At 37.1% G+C, this 16,871-nt stretch overlaps 1 protein-coding gene across 1 annotated transcript in view; it reads left to right on the forward strand.

The window, feature by feature from the left end:
* lab (labial) overlaps positions 1-14,745 on the forward strand; it is a 356,032-nt gene extending 341,287 nt beyond the window's left edge. The window contains exons 2-3 of the mRNA XM_067760270.1: positions 13,855-14,171; positions 14,247-14,745. Coding sequence (XP_067616371.1) covers positions 13,855-14,171; positions 14,247-14,648 — 719 coding nt within the window. The 3' untranslated portion in view covers positions 14,649-14,745. The remainder of the gene's footprint in view (positions 1-13,854; positions 14,172-14,246) is intronic.
* Positions 14,746-16,871: the final 2,126 nt, after the last annotated feature.

Raw genomic sequence — 16,871 nt, forward strand, 5'->3', positions numbered from 1 at the left:
CAAAGTTTTCATTTGGGACCAAAATTCATCGAAAAAACCCAAATCGAAAAAAGGACCAAATTTTTGTTTTATTTATTGGTATAAGAACAAATCGTAAATTAACAAGAGTTCCGTATTCTTTGGAAAATTAAAAATTTTCCATGGTTTCCTACATACAATTTTACTAAACATAGCAAGTGGGAGACTTGGCTTTAATTCAAACTGAACAAACAAAAATAAATTGTACTTCAAGGTGTTCTATTTTCACATTTCTAGGATAAGTCTATGTCTTTCACCAACCAAACGTTGTGAACCTAGTTTAACTGACAAAGCTCTTAGTTCCAGCATTATGTTCTTGATTGCAATGAAATAAGAAAGGAACGGTTCAAAAATTTGGCGTTCTGGTGTTGCCAAACTTGGTGGAAAACTTCGTCAATTATAAGTGAAACTAAGCAATTTTGTTAGTGCTATTTTTATACTCAGTTGAGCAGAGCTCACAGAGTATATTAAGTTTGATTGGATAACGGTTGGTTGTACATATATAAAGGAATCGAGATAGATATAGACTTCCATATATCAAAATAATCAGGATCGAAAAAAAATTTGATTGAGCCATGTCCGTCCGTCCGTCCGTCCGTCCGTCCGTCCGTCCGTTAACACGATAACTTGAGTAAATTTTGAGGTATCTTGGTGAAATTTGGTATGTAGGTTCCTGAGCACTCATCTCAGATCGCTATTTAAAATGAACGATATCGGACTATAACCACGCCCACTTTTTCGATATCGAAAATTTCGAAAAACAGAAAAAGTGCGATAATTCATTACAAAAGACCGATAAAGCGACGAAACTTGGTAGATGAGTTGAACTTATGACGCAAAATAGAAAATTAGTAAAATTTTGGACAATGGGCGTGGCACTGTCCACTTTTTAAAGAAGGTAATTTAAAATTTTTCCAAGCTGTAATTTGGCAGTCGTTGAAGATATCATGATGAAATTTGGCAGGAACGTTACTCTTATTACTCTATGTACGCTTAATAAAAATTAGCAAAATCGGAGAAGGACCACGCCCACTTTTAAAAAAAATTTTTTTTTAAAGTAAAATTTTAACAAAAAATTTAATATCTTTACAGTATATAAGTAAATTATGTCAAGATTCAACTCCAGTAATGATATGGTGCAACAAAATACAAAAATAAAAGAAAATTTAAAAATGGGCGTGGCTCCGCCCTTTTTCATTTAATTTGTCTAGGATACTTTTAATGCCATAAGTCGAACAAAAATTAACCAATCCTTTTGAAATTTGGTAGCGGCATAGATTTTATGGCGTTAACTGTTTTCTGTGAAAATGGGCGAAATCGGTTGATGCCACGCCCAGTTTTTATACACAGCCGTCCGTCTGTCCTTCCGCATGGCCGTTACCACGATAACTTGAGCAAAAATCGATATATATTTACTAAACTCAGTTCACGTACTTATCTGAACCTACTTTATCTTGGTATGAAAAATGAACGAAATCCGACTATGACCACGCCCACTTTTTCGATATCGAAAATTGCGAAAAATGAAAAAAATGCCATAATTCTATACCAAATACGAAAAAAGGGATGAAACATGGTAAGGTAATTGGATTGTTTTATTGACGCGAAATATAACTTTAGAAAAAACTTTATAAAATGGTTGTGACACCTACCATATTAAGTAGAAGAAAATGAAAAAGTTCTGCAGGGCGAAATAAAAAACCCTTAAAATCTTGGCAGGTATTACATATATAAATAAATTAGCGGTATCCAACAGATGATGTTCTGGGTCACCCTGGTCCACATTTTGGTCGATATCTGGAAAACGCCTTCACATATACAACTACCACCACTCCCTTTTAAAACTCTCATTAATACCTTTAATTTGATACCCATATCGTACAAACTCATTCTAGAGTCACCCCTGGTCCACCTTTATGGCGATATTTCGAAAAGGCGAACACCTATAGAACGAAGGCCCACTCCCTTTTAAAAATACTCATTAACACCTTTCATTTGATACCCATATCGTACAAACAAAGTCTAGAGTCACCCCTGGTCCAGAAAGGCCCACTCCCTCTTAAAATACTCATTAACTCCTTTCGTTTGATACCCATATTGCACAAACGAATTCTAGAGTCACCCCTGGCCCACCTTTATGGCGATATCTCGAAACGGCGTCCACCTATGGAACTAAGGATTACTCCCTTTTAAAACTCTCATTAATACCTTTAATTTGATCATATCGTACAAACTCATTCTAGAGTCACCCCTGGTCCACCTTTATGGCGATATTTCGAAAAGGCGAACACCTATAGAACGAAGGCCCACTCCCTTTTAAAAATACTCATTAACACCTTTCATTTGATACCCATATCGTACAAACAAAGTCTAGAGTCACCCCTGGTCCAGAAAGGCCCACTCCCTCTTAAAATACTCATTAATTCCTTTCGTTTGATACCCATATTGCACAAACGAAGTCTAGAGTCACCCCTGGCCCACCTTTATGGCGATATCTCGAAACGGCGTCCACCTATGGAACTAAGGATTACTCCCTTTTAAAATACTCATTAACACCTTTCATTTGATACCCATATCGTACAAATGCATTCTAGGGTCACACCTGGTCCATCTTTATGGCGATATCTCGAAAAGGCGTCAACCTATAGAACTAAGGCCCACTCCCTCTTAAAATACTCATTAATTCCTTTCGTTTGATACCCATATTGCACAAACGAATTCTAGAATCACCCCTGGTCCACCTTTATGGCGATATCTCGAAAAGGGGTCCACCTATAGAACTAAGCCCCACGCCCTTTTAAAATAATCATTAACACCTTTCATTTGATACCCATATCATACAATCAAATTCTAAAGTCACCCCTGGTCCACCTTTATGGCGATATCTCGAAAAGGCGAACACCTATAAAACGAAGGCCCACTCCCTTTTAAAAATACTCATTAACACCTTTCATTTGATACCCATATCGTACAAGCAAAGTCTAGAGTCACCCCTGGTCAACCTTTATTGCGATACCTCGAAAATGCGTCCACCTATAGAACTAAGGCCCACTCCCTCTTAAAATACTCATTAACTCCTTTCGTTTGATACCCATATTGCACAAACGAATTCTAGAGTCACCCCTGGCCCACCTTTATGGCGATATCTCGAAACGGCGTCGACCTATAGAACTAAGGCCCACTCCCTTTTAAAATACTCATTAACACCTTTCGTTTGATGCCCATATTGTGCAAACAAATTCTAGGGTCACCCCTGGTCCACCTTTATGGCGATATCTCGAAACGGCGTCCACCTATGGAACTAAGGATTACTCCCTTTTAAAATGCTCATTAACACCTTTCATTTGATACCCATATCGTACAAACGCATTCTAGAGTCACCCCTGGTCCATCTTTACGGCGATATCTCGAAAAGGCGTCCATCTATAGAACTTAGGTCCACGCCCTTTTAAAATACTCATTAATACCTTTCATTTGATACCCATATCGTACAAACGCATTCTAGAGTCAACCCTGATCCACCTTTATGGCTATATCCCTAAATGGCGTCCACCTATAGAACTATGGCCCACTCCCTCATAAAATACTCTTTAATGCCTTTCATTTGATACACATGTCATACAAACACATTCCAGGGTTTCCCTCGGTTCATTTTCCTACATGGTTATTTTCCCTTATGTTGTCACCATAGCTCTCAACTGAGTATGTAATGTTCGGTTACACCCGAACTTAACCTTCCTTACTTGTTATAGATGCTTACCTTTTCCCTTAACGTTGAAACTTGAAGGTTCAATGTGGCCATATAAATCGTTCCCGAGATGGTCGGGCCAGCACCTTAATGGTGATGTGTTACCGGAGCGTATCGGATCTGTATCCGACAAAGGACCATCACCATCAAAGCCTTCGGGGAGTGACCTAATCGCTACAACAACAACAACAACATAATAATTTTACAGAAAATATTTTTTCCGAAATCAAATATTTCTTGCATTTCCTTCAAAAGCTGAATATAAAAATAATTATTTTTAATAGTGTAACGAATTTAGGGAAATTCCGCCATCAGGAATCACTATCGCTAGCAGTGTGTTAAAATATATTCGTCACAAAATTAATCGATACAAAGCATTTGGCACTTAATGCCCTGTTTAAATTATATAACTTTCATCATTAAACTTACGACGTATTAGGTATTATTACACACTGCCTTGTGGCGTAACATGCTTATAAGTTAGGCCTCGTCAGTAACAGCAAGTGTAGGAGGTGTGAGCTGCAGGAAGAGATGGTTGAGCACGTTCTGTGTTTATGTCCTATGCTCGCTAGCTATTACGGGCGGCAGAGTTGCCAGAGGCAGCAATTAAGCTGGGTGCCAAGAGGACGGAGTTATTCTATAACATATGACTTGGCACCTGATTGTGGTTCTTCCGTTTGGTCGTCAAACAAATTCTGGCAACACTATGGACACATTCAGTCTATATGAGATCTTTATGATCCGCCAGTCCCACCTAACCTAACGTACTATATATGCCGACAATTTTTTCAAAACTTTGAATTTGGCCACACATCTGATATGGTTTGGACATATGTTTGATCTGTGCCATCAAACAAACGTTTTATTCCCGAGGAATGGCGTTTCAGCAAAAACAACTCTCGTGACTTGTACAGTAAACTATTCTGTTCCTATAACAGAGATATTGTTTTGTGCTCATACGCTGCTAAAAATAATAAGTTTGCATTATTGCTATCTATTGAACATAACTCAAATACTGTTAATAGCACAAATAAAATAATAAGAAAAAAATATTAAGTTAAACGGTTTTATTGAAAACAATACTTGCATTAAGTAATAATAATACTAAAAGCTAGAAAATAATTAGGTAGGTCCTAGGTACTAGTCATTACACTCCTCATCAATGTAGGGCGTTGATCATACAATTAAATAAAAGCGTTGGACGCGTCAAGTTTCTATTGGTAGTCATAAGTAAGACCAACTGAACCTTAATCAGGTTATGCTACGGCTCACATTTTTAGAAATTTCACGCGCCCCACGCTTTTATTTAATTGTATGACCAACGCCCTAGATTGATGAGGAGTGTGATGACTAGTACCTATGACCTACATAATTATTTCTAGCTTTTAGTATTTTTATATTTAACGTAAGTATTGTTTTCAATAAAACCGTTTAACTTAATTTTTTTTAAATTTTTTTATTTTCAAGTTTTTAGTCTTTTTAATTGCCTATTATTTCTCATTCTATTTAGTTCATTTAGTGACTCATTATTACAGGGACTCTTTCCTGACAATTTGTTATAATCTAAGTCCTCAAAACATAATCTTTCCAAAGACTTTACTGGACTCGGCGCAACGTATGCTTGTCCCTCCTCGAACTTTAAAGTATTTGGATGTCACTTCTACCGGACTCTGTTCCAATTATGAGTCAAATCGAAACATCTTGCCCGGGCTCTACTCACAGGGGGCGCCAAATGGTCCCCAATGCAGAACTTCCTGAATAATTAGTATTTTTATTATAACTGATTTCTGGAAAAAAATTTCTATACTAAAAAATGCATGCATATATCCGGAACTCTTGCGACAAGTTTTGGAATAATTGAAAGCATATTTCTATTTTTCTCACCTTCACCGTTACGATGGGAATTATTAAAAAATGCTTTACCAAAAATTGTCAAACGTGAATCTGAAACACGATGGAGCGCCAGAGTACAAGCGGTTATCGTTATCATCTATGGGCTAGAGAATGTAGTAGACACTAAGAACAATTAGCAGTGGACACTAACACCACAAATGACACCAGAAGCGAAGCTACAGTTCTGTTGCAAAATGTACTAATTTTAGTTTCATAGATGCGTTCATTTCTGGTATGAAATCTTAACGAGGATTGATCGTGTGCAGCTCAGATTATAAGATCCGAAGATGAATTTTAAAGAAGCGTATCATGATCTTAAACCATTACGACTGAACTAACCGAAATTCGAGACACTCTCTGTGAAGAAGCAATAGTAAAAGTGAAGTCTCTTCGTGAAAAATGTGTTACTGATATAGTAAAACGTGTAAGAAGGCGCCGCAAAATGCTCGGAGAATCGGCTTGAAATGTTGGTCTTTCCGCAGAATGTGAAATTTCTCGCGTTGTGAAAAGTGTCCCCGATCGTCTCCAACAGGAATTTCATACCAGATTAACAAGACTAAATGACCTTAATTTTAAATTTGGATTTCTCTTAGACGTTGGAAATTTGTTAAACAATGATAACTATATTTTGTCAAACAATGATAATTGACTTAGAAAGAAATTGTAAGAACTTGGGAGAATTTTATAATACAGATTTCGATGGAAGAGAACTTTCTACAGAATTATGTGACTGCAAAATATTACTTTGCAGTAGAAAAGAAATTGATCCTAAAACTCCGTTAGAATTACTTACTTTCATAATCTCGTATGGAGAAGATGTTTTTCCAAACTTGGGAGTGGCACTTCAGTATCAATTGCTAGCTGCGAACGTTAATTCAGCAAATTAAAACTGATTTTGACTACGATAAACGATGGGGCACGATCGCCTAACATTATTAAGTGTGGAAAAATAAAAATTTTAAATGATAAATCAAATTGTGCACATAGGGTATTATAATCATATTATTATTAAATATGTATTTGAGTCTACTTATCAATGATATCTTTAGCCTATGATAAAAATATAGGAGGTAAAACCATTCTCTCTTCTGGGGGCCATGATGGTTTTTTGATTTTTAAAAAAGTTTTAAAATCTCTCTCAAAAACTTTGTAGAATTCCAATCCAAAGAAAACAAGTAAGGAAGGTTAAGTTCGGGTATAACCGAACATTACATACTCAGTTGAGAGCTATGGTGACAACATAAGGGAAAATAACCATGTAGGAAAATGAACCGAGGGAAACCCTGGAATGTGTTTGTATGACATGCGTATCAAATGAAAGGCATTAAAGAGTATTTTATGAGGGAGTGGGCCATAGTTCTATAGGTGGACGCCATTTAGGGATATAGCCATAACGGTGGATCAGGGTTGACTCTAGAATGCGTTTGTACGATATGGGTATCAAATGAAAGGTATTAATGAGGGTTTTAAAAGGGAGTGGTGGTGTTGTATAGGTGATCGCATTTTCGAGATATCGCCATAAAGGTGGACCAGGGGTGACTCTAGAATGCGTTTGTACGATATGGGTATCAAATGAAAGGTGTTAATGAGTATTTTAAAAGGGAGTAATCCTTAGTTCCATAGGTGGACGCCGTTTCGAGATATCGCCATAAAGGTGGACCAGGGGTGACCCTAGAATTTGTATGTACAATATGGGCATCAAACGAATGGTGTTAATGAGTATTTTAAAAGGGAGTGGGCCTTAGTTCTATAGGTGGATGCCGTTTCGAAATATCGCCATAAAAGTGGACCAGGGGTGACTCTAGAATGTGTTTGTACGATATTGGTATCAAATTAAAGGTATTAATGAGGGTTTTAAAAGGGAGTGGTGGTTGTTGTATAGGTGGTCGCCTTTTCGAGATATCGACATAAAGGTGGACCAGGGGTGACTCTAGAATGCGTTTGTACGATATGGGTATCAAATGAAAGGTGTTAATGAGTATTTTAAAAGGGAGTAATCCTTAGTTCCATAGGTGGACGCCGTTTCGAGATATCGCCATAAAGGTGGACCAGGGGTGACCCTAGAATTTGTTTGTACAATATGGGCATCAAACGAAAGGTGTTAATGAGTATTTTAAAAGGGAGTGGGCCTTAGTTCTATAGGTGCACGCCGTTTCGAAATATCGCCACAAAGGTGGACCAGGGGTGACTCTAGAATGTGTTTGTACGATATGGGTATCAAATTAAAGGTATTAATGAGGGTTTCAAAAGGGAGTGGTGGTTGTTGTATAAGTGGTCGCATTTTCGAGATATCGCCATAAAGGTGGACCAGGGGTGACCCTAGAATTGGTTTGTACAATATGGGTATCAAAAGAAGGGTGTTAATGAGTATTTTAAAAGGGAGTAATCCTTAGTTCCATAGGTGGACGCCGTTTCGAGATATCGCCATAAAGGTGGAGCAGGGGTGACCCTAGAATTTGTTTGTACAATATGGGTATCAAAAGAAAGGTGTTAATGAGTATTTTAAAAGGGCGTGGGGCTTAGTTCTATAGGTGGACGCCTTTTCGAGATATCGCCATAAAGGTGGGCCAGGGGTGACTCTAGAATGAGTTTGTACGATATGGGTATCAAATTAAAGGTATTAATGAGAGTTTTAAAAGGGAGTGGTGGTAGTTGTATATGTGAAGGGGTTTTCCAGATATCGACCAAAATGTGGACCAGGGTGACCCACAACATTATCTGTTGGATACCGCTAATTTATTTATATATGTAATACCTGCCAAGATTTTAAGGGTTTTTTATTTCGCCCTGCAGAACTTTTTCATTTTCTTCTACTTAATACGGTAGGTGTCACAACCATTTTATAAAGTTTTTTCCAAAGTTATATTGCGCGTCAATAAAACAATCCAATTACCTTACCATGTTTCATCCCTTTTTTCGTATTTGGTATAGAATTATGGTATATTTTTGATTTTTCGTAATTTTCGATATCGAAAAAGTGGGCGTGGTCATAGTCGGATTTTGTTCATTTTTTATACCAAGATAAAGTGAGTTCGAGTAAGCACGTGAACTAAGTTCATTAAAGATATGTCGATTTTTGCTCAAGTTATCGTGTTAACGGCCATGCTGAAGGACAGACGGACGACTGTGTTTAAAAACTGGGCGTGGCATCAACCGATTCCGCCCATTTTCACAGAAAACAGTTAACGTCATAAAATCTATGCCCCTACCGAATTTCAAAAGGATTGGTTAATTTTTGTTCGACTTATGGCGTTGAAAGTATCCTAGACAAATTAAATGAAAAAGGGCGGAGCCACGCCCATTTTGAAATTTTCTTTTATTTTTGTATTTTGTCGCACCACATCAATACTGGAGTTGAATGTTGACATAATTTATTTATATACTGTAAAGATATTAAATTTTTTGTTAAAATTTTAATTTAAAAAAAAATTTTTTTTAAGTGGGCGTGGTCCTTCTCCGCTTTTGCTAATTTTTATTAAGCGTACATATAGTAATAGGAGTAATGTTCCTGCCAAATTTCATCATGATATCTTCAACGACTGCCAAATTACAGCTTGCAAAAATTTTAAATTACCTTCTTTTAAAAGTGGGCGGTGCCACGCCCATTGTCCAAAATTTTACTAATTTTCTATTCTGCGTCATGAGTTCAACTCATCTACCAAGTTTCGTCGCTTTATCTGTCTTTTGTAATGAATTATCGCACTTTTTCGGTTTTTCGAAATTTTCGATATCGAAAAAGTGGGCGTGGTTATAGTCCGATATCGTTCATTTTAAATAGCGATCTGAGATGAGTGCTCAGGAACCTACATACCAAATTTCATCAAGATACCTCAAAATTTGCTCAAGTTATCGTGTTAACGGGCGGACGGACGGACGGACATGGCTCAATCAAATTTTTTTTCGATCCTGATTATTTTGATATATGGAAGTCTATATCTATCTCGATTCCTTTATATATGTACAACCAACCGTTATCCAATCAAACTTAATATACTCTGTGAGCTCTGCTCAACTGAGTATAAAAAACAAATATTTTAGCATATTTGACTTTAACAAATGCCAGATAAAAAATAAAATAGATCGAAAATTTGGTATACATTTTTATACTCAGCGTGTTTTGTACACAGAGGATATTAACTTTGATTTGACGGTTGGTTGTACAGGTATAAAGAATCGAGATGTCTATATCTATCTTCCATATATCAAAATCATCAGTATCGAAAAAAAATTTCATTGAGCCACGTCCGTTCGTCCGTCTGTCCGTTAACACGATAACTTGAGTAAATTTTGAGGTATCTTGATGAAATTTGGTATGTAGGTTCCTGGGCACTCATCTCAGATCGCTATTTCGGACTATGACCACGGCCACTTTTTCGATATCGAAAAACCGAAAAAGTGCGATAATTCATTACCAAAGACGGATGAAGCGATGAGACCTGGTAAGTGGGTTGACCTTATGGCGCAGAATAGAAAATTAGTAAAATTTTGGACAATGGGCGTGGCACCGCCCACTTTTAAAAGAAGGTAATTTAAAAGTTTTGCAAGCTGTAATTTGGCAGTCGTTGAAAATATCATGATGAAATTTGGCAGGAACGTTACTCCTATTACTATATGTATGCTAAATAAAAATTAGCAAAATCGGATGAAAAAAAATTTTTTAAGTCAAATTATAACAAAAAATTTAATATCTTTACAGTATATAAGTAGATTATGTCAACATTCAAATCCAGTAATGATATGGTGCAAGAAAATACAAAAATAAAAGAAAACTTCAAAATGGGCGTGGCTCCGCCCTTTTTCATTTAATTTGTCTAGAATACTTTCAATGCCATAAGTCGAAGAAAAATTTACCAATCCTTGTGAAATTTGGTAGGGGCATAGATTCTATGACGGTAACTGTTTTCTGTGAAAATGGGCGAAATCGGTTGAAGCCACGCCCAGTTTTTATACATAGTCGACCGTTTGACCTTCCGCTCAGCCGTAAACACGATGACTTGAGCAAAAATCTATCGATTATATGAACTCACTCACAACTCTATCTTGGTATAAAAAATGGACGAAATCCGACTATGACCACGCCCACTTTTTCGATATCGAAAATTACGAAAAATTAAAAAAAAAATGCCATAATTCTACACCAAATACGAAAAAAGGAATGAAACATGGTAATGTGATTGGTTTATGGGCGCAGAATATAACTTTAGAAAAAGCTTTGTAAAATGGGTGTGACACCTATCATATTAAGTATAAGAAAATGAAAAAGTTCTGCAGGGCGAAATCAAAAGTCCTTAGAATTTTGGCGGGAATACTTTTCGTTGTATTACATATATAAATTAATTAGCGGTACCCGACAAATGATGTTCTGGGTCACCCTGGTCCACATTTTGACGATATCTCGAAAACGCCTTCACATATACAACCCTTTTAAAACCCTCATTAATACCTTTAATTTCATACCCATATCGTACAAACACATTATAGAGTCACCCCTGGTCCACCTTTATGGCGATATCTGGAAAAGGGGTCCACCTATAGAACTAAGGCCCACTCCCTTTTAAAATACTCATTAACACCTTTCATTTGATACCAATATCTTACAAACAAATTCTATTAACCCCTGGTCCACCTTTATGACGATATCTCGAAAAGGCATCCACCTATAGAACTAAGGCCCACTCCCTTTTAAAATACTCATTAACAACTTTTATTTGATTCCCATATCGTACAAACACATTCTAGAGTCACCTCTAGTCCACCTTTATGGCGATATCTCGAAAAGGCGTCCATCTATAGAATTAAGGTCCACCCCCTTTTAAAGTACTCATTAACACCTTTAATTTAAAACCCATATCGTACCAACACATTCTAGAGTCACCTCTGGTCCACCTTTATGGCGATATCCCGAAATGGCGTCCACCTATAGAACTATGGCCCACTCACTTTTAAAATACTCTTTAATACATTCCATTTGATACCCATGTCATACAAACACATTCCAGGTTTACCCTAGGTTCATTTTCCTACATGGTGATTTTCCCTTATATTGTCTCCAAAGCTCTCAGCTGAGTATGTAATATTCGGTTATACACGAACTTAGCCTTCCTTACTTGTTTTTAGATCAGTTTTATAGCTTTTTTTTAATTTGAACGATATAACCATGCATGGTCATAATTTGCTCATACCAGCATCCAGCTACTTCCATCATTACAGATGTTGCAGGTCTTCGTAACTAGACGATTTACCTAGTCCAATTGGGGATATTTATTTGTAAAGGCGGAATTTTACCGACACCTTACAAATCACATATACATTTTCCTGTTTATCATCGACAGAATTAGGCGGCGTAGTCTTTTTCCCATCCGTCCATGTATGTATGGTTCTTATTTTTGTTGTAAAAATACCTCGACTGTGCTAATAGGCTAGAACACTCAATAAACTTTAAATAAAATCCTCCAACCGAGGTCCAAGGAATCGAGCAGTTTCAATATGATTTTACCAAAAATAAGTTACTATTACAGATTTTTGTTCCACATTACAGACGAATAGATATATAGAGATCAAAGTTGGGGAAGAGTAACGCGCATATCCTTCGGAAGTGTGCATTCTTCTTCGGCGATGTCTGCAAAGGCGGGATCCTCAGTTTGAAGGAAATCACAGACTCTGCGATCGTGTTGCTCTGGATCATACTACACGCCAGATCTCGTAATAGGGCGTATGCATATGTCTTCTGAGATGCCTTGGAGGCGCAACTACATCAATCCATGATCTTTCGGATGCCTCGGTGCTCGGGCGTCTTAAGAAGAAATTCCGTAGCAGTTCTAAGTGGGAAATTTGGCAACCTTGCAACTTTCTCAGTTTCAGCGATTTGAGGATTTTGGTCCATCTTTGTGCATTGTAGGATGCATTCGAATGCATTTGTATTGAAGCAGAGACTGTGTTCGAACGTCACAACCAAAAGTTTTTGGGATTCCGAAGTAGTAACGTTATGCCATCGAAGTGGCTGTCTAGTTTTTGTGTTATTTGCAAGGTCCACGTCGTGAACAATATGGCCGTATATACATTAAATCAGTGCCAAGTCCTATGATGTAAAAAATTTAAATTTTACACCATAGTTCTCTTTTGTTGATTCCAGTCTGCATTCGCAGAGCCGTGAAGCTGCCGGACAAAACTAAGTTCCTCCTCTAAGCTTTTTACCCCCCGGGGAATGAAGATCCCTCCGTTGTTGTCCTTCATAAATGAGGGCAATGTTTCCTATATTTCAGGACGAGGGTGGCAGAGTTATGATGACTTTCCCACAGTTATGATGGCTTTCCGACCAAAATGATTACACTCCAACAATTAAGAATTCGGGGGTTTTCATAAAAAATGTTGAGCTTAATGTAAAAATATTTAATATAATAAAATAAAAAGTTTATGTTTGTTTATGTAAATTTTTTTTGTGATGAAAACAAAATCAAAATAAAATAACAAAATATGAGAGCCGTGAGGATTTAAAAAAAAAATATTTTGCCCCGGACGCAAGAAAACCTCACAACGCGACTGAACAAGCTTTGAAAACTTACGTTACTTATCGTAACGTTAATTTTATTATGACTTGTACCCACAATATGGATGTCATTTTACGTATGTATGTTAGTTTTCTAAAACCAATAAATATATTTAAATTTACAATGTTTTCAAACATGGTAATAAATCCTATTAAATAAATCCTTCTGTGAAGAAAACAAAAAATTCTGAAAAAACCCTCATCGTCAGCTTAAAGTCAATGGTACGCATGTCCAATTATGAACAACCAAAATTGCAGTTTCATCCCAGTGTGCTAAAGTAACCCTCATTTTAGGTAACTAACATTTAAAAAATAACAGCAAACATATAACAAAAAGGAAATACAACAAATATACCAAGCCATTCATAATGCTTTTATTTACAAATGTATGTGTGTATATCTATAGTAAAAAAATTACTGGTATTCAAGGAATACCATGTTCGTACATCTTTATACTAACATATGTATATATGTTGTTCACAATCCGTACATACCTATAGATGCTTATTTGCACTTATTTGAGGAAGGCAAGTTAAATGATTAACTTTGACAGCGATCATCACTGAAAATCACTCAAAAACCACAAAACTGGCATTGAAACGTCAAACTGATTATCATTCCGTATTATTTTCTTTGTTTGTCTTTACAGCACCAAAAATACCTGCCACAATACACGATTACCAGTTGAATGGGCAACAGTTAGACATTTGCCGCAGCAGCATAGCCACAAGCCAGCAAACTCCGACGGGATTGCTCTTAGCGGGTGGTAACGGCAGCACTACGGGGCTCAACATTGTTGCAACCACCATGAGTAGCTGTAGTTTGAGTTCGGTAAATAATTCTGGTCGAACAAATTTTACAAACAAACAGTTGACCGAACTGGAGAAGGAGTTCCATTTTAATAGATATTTGACTCGTGCACGACGCATTGAGATTGCCAATACGCTTCAGCTTAATGAGACACAGGTCGGTAAAAAACGCCATACATTTGTTTCCTCGCTAAACTAAAAATTAAAATTGCACTATTATTTTCTATTATAGGTGAAAATCTGGTTCCAAAATCGTCGCATGAAGCAGAAAAAACGTGTCAAGGAAGGCTTGATACCCGGGGATATTTTAGCGCAGCATACCACAACAATTATTTCGTCACCTGCAGCAACTAGTGGGAGCGGACCCGCGGCAATGGGTCCATTAAGTGCTAACGCCAGCATTAATGTTGGAAACAAGACCAACAACAACGACACTCCTAGCCACAATAATAACAACAGCAGTAGCCCACAAGTTCTTGGAGGCACAACTGCCAGCAGTAGTAACCCCAGTGTGGCTAATATGGTCCCGTCGCCAGTCACCAACAAAAACAGTAGTCAGGCCAACAATAATATGTTGTGCAAGACGGACTGTAATCTGACAGCTAATAGTGATAATAGCCGTGAATCACATTAATGCGATCATTTACATGTTGCCATAATATCACAGGCAAACATCGCTTATACACGGTGTCCCAAAATTACTAAACTTTGAGAGTATATGTATATTTATGTATATATGACCGCGCTATACATGAAAATAAATTGTAGCTCGAAAATAAGCTTAACAACTTTATGTCAACCAATCCAAAAACTTAAGATCCATATTTCTAGCTTAATTCACAAATGCCCCAGCCAAGGAGGAACAAAAAATATTTCACTTTGCATTTATTGCTTGCAGTTATAGCTTTTTTTTATTACTGGAATACTTTCAACCATAAGAAAATCTGTAAACGCGGAAAAAGTATGGGTTGTGGCCTTTGTGAATTAAGGTAAGTATGTATGAGCGTATTGTCATACACAAAAATGTATGATATCTAGTGTAAGATAAGTTTTGTAATTTCAAATCAAGTAAGAGTAGTTACGTTACGGCTGATTTACATTTATGTTAGGGTTACCCAGGCTTACCCATTTGGTATGGAAAGTACAGTGTTTTCACTCGCTGTACTGAAAAAATTAGCATTCCCAATTCAGTGACAGGAAATTCTTTTTTTTTGGAAATTTGTGCTGAGTTGCATTTCTCGACAATTTTAGACACCAATTTATGAAAAAATTACTATGCCCGCTGTCTTGTAATTGTTGGTGTTGTAGCGATAAGTACACTCCCCGAAGGTTTTGGGGAGTGTTATCGATATTGATGGTCCTTTGCCGGATATATATCCGGTAAGTTCCGGTAAAAAGCACCAATCAGGCACTAGCCCGAACATTTCGGGAACGATTTAATATGACCACATGAAACTTTCTAGGCCATTCCACGCACCCACCCCATAGATCCACGAGGAACTTGGGATCATCAGATCCTCGGCCTTGGGCAGTGTTATCGATGTTGATAGTCATTTGCCGTATGCCCATCCGGTACGTTCCGGTACAAAGCCCGAACGGGGTCGCCAGAGCCTCGGCTGTTAATGAAACAGGATTCGCCACGGATAGGTCAGATTGACAATTGGGTTTGGAGAAGCTATATATTGCGCTGGCAACCTGAAAGGGTTGCGGTACACAACCCCTTGAATCTATTTGGTATTTTAGTCGCCTCTTACGACAGGCATGTCTACCGCGGGTATATTCTAATCCCCTAACCCACTGGGGGTACTGTTAATGTGTCTTGATCATCTATTGGTTGCTGCCTTTTAAACGACTTAACTGTCTTTTAAACGACTTAACTGTAATTAGTTTACAATTTGCCAAATGACAGTCAAACACACCGACCACTACAAAAGTTATAGGAAGGGTGAAAAGCTGCAAACTTACATAAAGGATTTGCTCATTTGGCTGTGATAAGAGTTTAAAATACATGTATACTGTGTCTAATCAAACGTAAATAAAAAGATATATGCCATTAGTTAGAAATTACTTAGAATAATAACCCACCAGGGAAATCAATCACGAAAATATATATCTGTACAAAAGAGTACCAAAGTGGGAAAAAGAAACTAGATCGAAAGTATTTATACCATAACCACTTCAAAAATTAACAATAAGCCCACTTTTTTGACTCACTTTTATTTCCCATAGTTTTCTTATTTCAAAATTTTCAAAAGAAATGTGAAGTCCGTTTTTGCAAAGTCTGGGTAGATTATCAGAAATAAGGATTCAAAATATTCTTCATTTTATAAACAACTTGGCATAAGCCTTTTCTTAGAATTTTCAAATCCATTATTACTTCCCGTTTTAACGAATTTTCCACACATTGTTTTACTGATCAAATGCTAACCCTTACTGCTACTTCTATGTATACTTACTCCAAAGTTGCGAGACTTTCTTCGCTGGGATATAACTTCGAAAGAGTACGCATAACTTTAAAATTTGTTTAAGTACCTTGTCGTAACACCACCCACCCTTAAGGTGACAATTTATGTTATTCTCATTGACGATTACTCCCAAGCTCTCTGAGATAGTTTACTAAAATACGATATTGTTAGCCCTGAATCAGGTGGAAACATGTACGTAGAGTTTTTATTATTTGTACCAAATAGAAGTGTAATGCTGATAGTTGCTTCAATATTATATTATTTTATTCTGCACCTTCCCTATCCATCCTCATCTTCATATTTAATTGGCACTAAAATCGTCTAGGTTATTTTGGCCGTTGTGTAACAAGTCACGCTAATTATCTCCGTTTCGTTGTAACTGATTCTCCCAC

This window comes from Eurosta solidaginis, chromosome 1 (genome assembly GCF_040869045.1).
Source record: "Eurosta solidaginis isolate ZX-2024a chromosome 1, ASM4086904v1, whole genome shotgun sequence".
Classification (NCBI taxonomy): domain Eukaryota; kingdom Metazoa; phylum Arthropoda; class Insecta; order Diptera; family Tephritidae; genus Eurosta; species Eurosta solidaginis.